General features: G+C 41.6%; 1 protein-coding gene across 3 annotated transcripts; it reads left to right on the forward strand.

The window, feature by feature from the left end:
* Positions 1-4,361: 4,361 nt before the first annotated feature.
* On the forward strand, positions 4,362-6,470 carry gemin8 (gem (nuclear organelle) associated protein 8). Of its 3 annotated transcripts, none has more exons than XM_080053137.1 (4): positions 4,362-4,408; positions 4,721-4,791; positions 5,111-5,432; positions 5,790-6,470. In XM_080053137.1, the coding sequence occupies exons 2-4, from the start codon at positions 4,789-4,791 to the stop codon at positions 6,044-6,046; spliced, it is 582 nt and encodes a 193-aa protein (XP_079909263.1). In that variant the 5' UTR covers positions 4,362-4,408; positions 4,721-4,788; the 3' UTR covers positions 6,047-6,470. The 3 variants fall into 3 exon arrangements, with proteins under 3 accessions (XP_079909263.1, XP_079909264.1, XP_079909262.1); XM_080053136.1 differs by having other exon boundaries at positions 4,383-4,408; positions 4,718-4,791; XM_080053138.1 differs by lacking the exon at positions 4,721-4,791 and having other exon boundaries at positions 4,363-4,408.

The raw sequence follows: 6,470 nt of genomic DNA on the forward strand, positions 1-6,470 counted from the left end.
TCATTGTATATTGTGTATATGTACAAACTCGACGTCATTGTAAAAGAGGGTCACCCCTCAATTGATCTTTCGAGGTTAAATAAAGGAAAATGAAATGAAAAGACTCACTCCCCCACACCTTTATTTACACCACTGGTCCCAACAGACATATCGAAGCCAAAAAAACAAAGTAAGAAAGAAATGTGTAGAAACACTTTCTCAGTTGTCACTAAATGTTTTCTCTCAGCAGATGTGCTACACACGTTATGTTAGTTATGTTAAAATCACATAATAAATTGAAATGTGTAAACAACAAAAGAATGAAAAAAAAACTCATTGCTCACCAAAAAGTGCTGGCTTTTCAGGCACAGATGGTCCAGATTGCGCTGATCTTTTGTCGCCTCTGAATATGCAAAGCGTTTTGCACAAGGAAACACCATAAATACACAAAAAATCAAGCAACAGTAGAATACTCCCTAAAAAATAAAGTATTAAGAGTTCATATTTCACCTGCAATAATTCAATTATTTTCCGATGGTTTTTACCAGAGCTTCTGCAATTAGAGGACATAAGAGCAACTGCACCAGAGCGAGCAAGGGTAAAGTGAATGTGGGTCAGTATAAGAACATTAGTGCTGGCGAATTGTAAATCTACCAAACTTAAAAAAAAATGACTCCTGTACAGTACCTTCACTGTCAAAGCACAAACACACAGGGGCAGAAGAAGGAAACACTGCGATTTCCATTTCTCCATAATGGTACAGACGTCGGAACAGCAGTGCTGCTGTCGGAAAACAGCATTTTACATGACTGCCTCTACTTTCCGGTTTAGACACTGCAGGGGGAATCTTTAACACCGGTTTCATTTCAAAAGCATCAATTTCGACCAAATCACCCTTCATTAAAGAAAGTTGGACCGTACATATAATACCAACAACAGCACCAAAGACAGAATTGTGAAGTTATGATCAACATAGATTGATGGATAGATTTTATTGAATCAAGTGAAGATGCAGTAAAAGATGCATCCACATAGTACATACACACAGAGACAACTACATGTAAATCCATGTAAGTGTGAAAAGGATTATCCTCAAACAGACCCACACAGCCCCAATGATACTGTCAGTACTGAGCATCACTTTTTAGACGTGGCCCAGTACAAATAGCCGGGTGAGCAGTGGACATAAAGAACAAAACACCACAACGCTGTCAGGACCATCACCACGGCAATAAAAACCTTCAGGAGCCAAAGGCAGCAATCCAGCTTCTGCTCCAGTCGACTGCTGCTGGCCATCACCTGCAGAAGCTTTAGGCAGCAGACCACACACACATGTAAAATTGCAAAGGCTGCAGTATGAGCCATGTTTTAAAACCGAGGAAAAGCAGTTTGAGTTTATGACGTTCATGAGACAAACTGACCTTTGTGTGAATGTGTCGGAGGTCGTTGCTGGTCACTGTTGCGTCATTGTTGGTCGTCAAGCGGAGGACGGGCCTCACATCCTGAAGGAGGTGACAACTGAGTCTAGAAGGGAACAAAAAATACAGATTAATTGGTTAATTCCTTTGTTTCCTTTGAAAACATGCAATCTCATGTGCTTTACAGGCATACAGGGATCTTCAAGACTTTCAATATGGGGTGTCCAAAATATTGGAGAAAAAAGAGATGTTAAACAGCTACCATCAGTCCAACCTTTGTGTCATCATTTCAGACTTAGCGATGATTTCCTCCAAGAACTGGGCCAAATGCCGGTCGAAATCAGTGCTACTGGACTCCATTTCTATCGCCTTGATGAAGCGGCACCTTGAAGGGGGAGTTTTTCACAGTCAATTTGAATTTAATACTCTTACATGCTTGAAATATATATATTGGCACGGCAGTGCATTGAAAAGACTTACCTTCACATTGAGCACAATGCAAATTTCCACAGAGGTCCACCACTGCACCAAACATAACAGTCCTCTGAGATAACTGACAAAGGTACTCGTCAAAGAGACTTTGATACCGGACTACAGAGGGATCAGATTAGAGAGGTGGTTTTCCCTGTCCAACAGCATTGTGTTAAATAATTTAATCAAGCAGGTAGCAAACCCATTACCCAGGAGAAAGGCTTTAAGAAGACTTATTGCTGGGTAATGCTTTTTTTGAATTAGTAAACGCTATGGCTTTTTAAATACATGTCACCATGGTTGTTGGTTAATAAAAACATGAGCTTTTTTTTCTCAGCTGGAAAGGAAACCTCGTACAAAGTGAAACTACAACACAGACAGTTAGACAGGAGGGCAGACTGAAATGTTTTCTCGGTTTTAAGTTAGTTTAGTCTCTTTCTTTTTCAGTTGTCTGCTCTCACGGCTTTAAGTGTCAAGACTGTGGTGAAAACGCTGCAACACATTCAAGCGAACACACGATGCATGAAGAATAAGCGTGTGAAACAGAGCCGTCCATCACTTTAAAAGGTTATATTTAATTAAATGTGAAGTAAGCAGCAATTAGACACCGTACAGCGCACAGACCCAAGGTAGAGCGGGGTTAAATCTTGAGGGGACACATTTGACAATAAAATATCTTGTCATTTTGACCTGCGCAACAATCGAATACACTCTGACAAGGGAAAAAAAGAAAGGAAGGGAAGCACATAATACAAACCACACATTCAATTCAACAGCCCCCTTATTATCTTATCTGTGGTTTGGTCATTGTGGTTTTTACTCTAGGCTGCCCATGTGATCATTGTTAGATCATTCGTTCTACTTCTTCAGTTTACTGTTAGAGAGGTAAAGAGCCTCAGATTAAATACAATGAAGATGTGTGACCGAGCAAAGACCAGCAGAGGGAGTAGCAGTAAACACTTAAGTCTCATGTATGACCCATATTTAACAGTATCCAGCAAACTGAGATTCCTGTATCTATATATGCACTCATCAAAAGCACTGTTTCAGAAATACTTACACATTGCAAGTATTCAAAGAAGCAGTACATATTGCATCAAATCTGTGTTCTGCGATAGAGGGAATTCTTGTTTTATTTTTAGACTACTTCTTATGTGTCATAGAAAAAAAAACATTTGGAACAACACAGAGGGAAATGTGTTTTGAAGAGGCACATCTGCCTTGTTGCATTTCCTCTAAAAAGCTTTGAAGCCTTGAGGCCAGCGCGTGACCCAGATATACGCAGGCTACAGTCAGATGTGTCTCACAGCGCAACAAAGGAGAAAATGTTCGGCCATACAATGTCGCTCACATATTCAAGCACTTTCAAACCAGAATCAGACACAGCTATGTTTTTGACAAGGCATAACATGAATAATAATCACAATATTACTCTCAAACACTTCACTGTGAAGCCACATTACATAAGAACATTAGTTAAATTGAAACTAATTTAGAAAAAGTTTTACTAATACAAATATGGATATAGGCTATTCCACGAATCAAAAAAAGCCTTGCCGACTTACTTCCATCCATGGCCATAGGGAGGTTGAACTTCACCTTTTGACCCTCAAGAACATCACATGGCTCTCCATTTTAAGGCCTGATGATGAAGAAGAAGTCCCCACTCTCTTTTACCAGATGAAAATACCTTTAAAAAAGGATAATTTCTTTATTTTAAAAAGAAGCCATCCACACATCATGTCAGACTGTTGTTTCAAAATATAAACAAGGATAGGCTACTTTGTAACTTCTTTTTGAAAGGTGCTATACAAATAAAGATTATTATTATATATTTGACACAATATGCACATGGTAAACACAACAATATTATTTAAATCACGTTCTGGTCTGAAGGTGCAGCTAAAACCGGTTGAAAACCTTTTATATTCTATCTATGTTGAAAACTGAATAGGGCCTACGTCATACATTTGATGGGCCAGATCCTAAAACAATACACATAATGACAAGAAACTACTTACATATTTATTCTTCTCCTGCAGCAGCTCCACATCCTTCGTAGGTAGACTAGTGTTCCCCTAAACGAGACAAGAATAAAACAGACTCCATTAACTCTATGTGTCAGAGTTTGTGACACATACTACTCATAGTAAAGAAAGTTAAAAAGTATGAACGGCTAAAGCGAGGCTTCGAAATTCTGCGACTAAAATGCCACGGTAAAATGTTTAGGCCCAAATAAAAATTAAAAGGTGAAAGCCAATTTAATAAAAATACTAAGTCCCACTTATTCTTACTTTAATATGAACGTTATCTCTCGAGCTATTTAACTTTTTCTTGCTAACCAAATAGCCTACCTTTAAAAAGTAAAATTCCAGTTTACAGGTGCTCCGTCCAATGTTTTTTTCACCTCGTTACACACTTAAGCAGGGGCCACTGGGTGTCGCTACTTTGCCGCACTTTTATTTAGCTGTCACTCAAAGGCTGCTGGGAAATATTTTTCTTCTGAGGAGGCTGTGCTGTGAGTGCGAGCCACGCCGCAGGTAAATATCTCCCAACGAGGGGGCTTCAAGCACGTGAACGCATCTAATGTGGGTTTCAGTTTTATTTTAGTGGCATTGTGTTCACAGGCTGTGCTTTGTGCATGGCTTTGTGTCGTACATGGACATGTAACGTTTGGTAGCGCCCATCTTTTGTTTTCAAGATGTCAGCGTGTGGATTGTTTTCCTCCTGAGCTCACAAAGTTAGCCCTGACTGTCTTTATTCAAGCGGTATTTAATCCCAACAAGCAGACATTGTTAAACTAGCTATTGGTTATCACAGCTGTTCTTATTAGTATTTCATTGTTTTAGCAGGTTGGTGGTGTTTAGCAGTGATAGCAGCGTTAGCAGGGACAATCACTGAACTACAGTCATCCCCAGTTATGGTAAGGCAACCGAGATGGTATTGTTTACTGTTCACAGTTTAAATGGTACTAATATTGTGGTTTTAGTTGTACATACACCCCCGTTTTATTCCTAAATGACAAAGTGGGACTGCTGCATAGAACCCACCCCCCCCCCCCCCCCCCCTTTTGTTTGTTATGTCAACAGGAAGTGACAGTTTACAGATATACCTTCTGTTTATTCTTCTGTTTACTTTTGCTGGACATGCGACATTGTGTTCCCTCTCCTGAAGTGTCCTTGTGAAACAACCAATGTCAGACTAAGCATTAAAACTGTGTTTAATTGTTTCTTTTTCGTCAGGAGGACATCAGCACTGTGATGTCCTGGTTTTCCAGCCCGGTGTACAGCCGCTACTGGCAGCATTACCACCAGGCCATGGCGTGGCACCAGAGACACCGGCGTGCCTACAGTAAGGCCTTGGAGGCTGCCCACGGCCCGGGCTTCTGCCAGGAGCGGCGCCCCATCAACCGACGGCGCTATGCGGACTGGCACGCCAAAGAGATGGAGGATAACGACGACAGTAGCTCCGACAGCGAGATCGAGTGTGACGTGAGCAACATGGAGATCAGCCAGGAGCTCCGGCAGTACTTTGCCCATACGGAGAAGCACAGAGAGGAGCTAAGTAAGAGAAGAACAGGGGGGTGTAGGGATAGGATCTCCAAACTTCACCCATCACTATGTTATAATAGGCTTTTCCCTAGGGATGCACAATAACAACCGGATGTTTTCATTTCATGTTTATTTGATAGGGCGAGATTTGCTACCACATGACACTTGAACAACGAAATCTCCAATGTACAGCATTTATGGTTAATGCTGATTTCCAATGCCCATCCCTAGAAGGGCTTTTCAACAGACATAAAAAAACAAATGAAACATACAAGCATATTCATATTAATGTTAACATATAGTTTTAGTTAAAAGTGAATAGAAGTGGCTGCTGTGTGTCTAAACATGACCTTTGTACCTGTCCATGCAGAGAAGCAGCAGCAGATTGATGATGAGGAGCACAACAGCTATGTGCCGGCCGACCAGGACTTGCGCAGCGTGTCGTGGCGCAGCAGCTCGGCCCCCTGCGAGCGGCCCGGGGAGAGGCGCGGGGCAGAGATGAAGAAGCTCTATGGAGAGGACGCCGCCAAGATCATGGCCATGGAGACGGCAATGCAGCTCACCTTTGACAGGAACTGTGACATCAAACAGACAAAGTACTGGCCTGTCATCCCACTGAAACTGTGACGGGACACGGCCAGAGCCTGGTTGTGACTCAGGGAGGGGGATAGGGCTCCCAGTGAGACGGCAGCAACAAACTTACTGATTTAGAGCTGAAAAAGAAATGAGAGGGTGTCAGCCGAGGGTCAGCGTTTCATGAGAAGAGCCTCCCCATGAAGATATTAAAAAAAAAATCCTCCCAATCCGTTTTCGCTCACCCTCCAGCCCTGTGATGCGACATGCTGAAGCAGCCTGTCGGAGATCTGTTGTAAACTTGCGCCTCTCTGATTCTGACATTTACTCTGGTTCAAAGCTGTTAGCTTGGTTCCAAAGGAGGAACATCGACTATACACTTTTATCTTCTGCTCGCACCACTCTGAACCCTTTACTTTTTAAGACTGTGGATGTGTATTTTTTTTATATTAATTCTGTTTATAATAAAGTCTTTAAT

This window comes from Ammodytes marinus, assembly GCF_949987685.1.
Source record: "Ammodytes marinus genome assembly, chromosome: 24".
In the NCBI taxonomy this organism is placed as follows: Eukaryota; Metazoa; Chordata; class Actinopteri; order Uranoscopiformes; family Ammodytidae; genus Ammodytes; species Ammodytes marinus.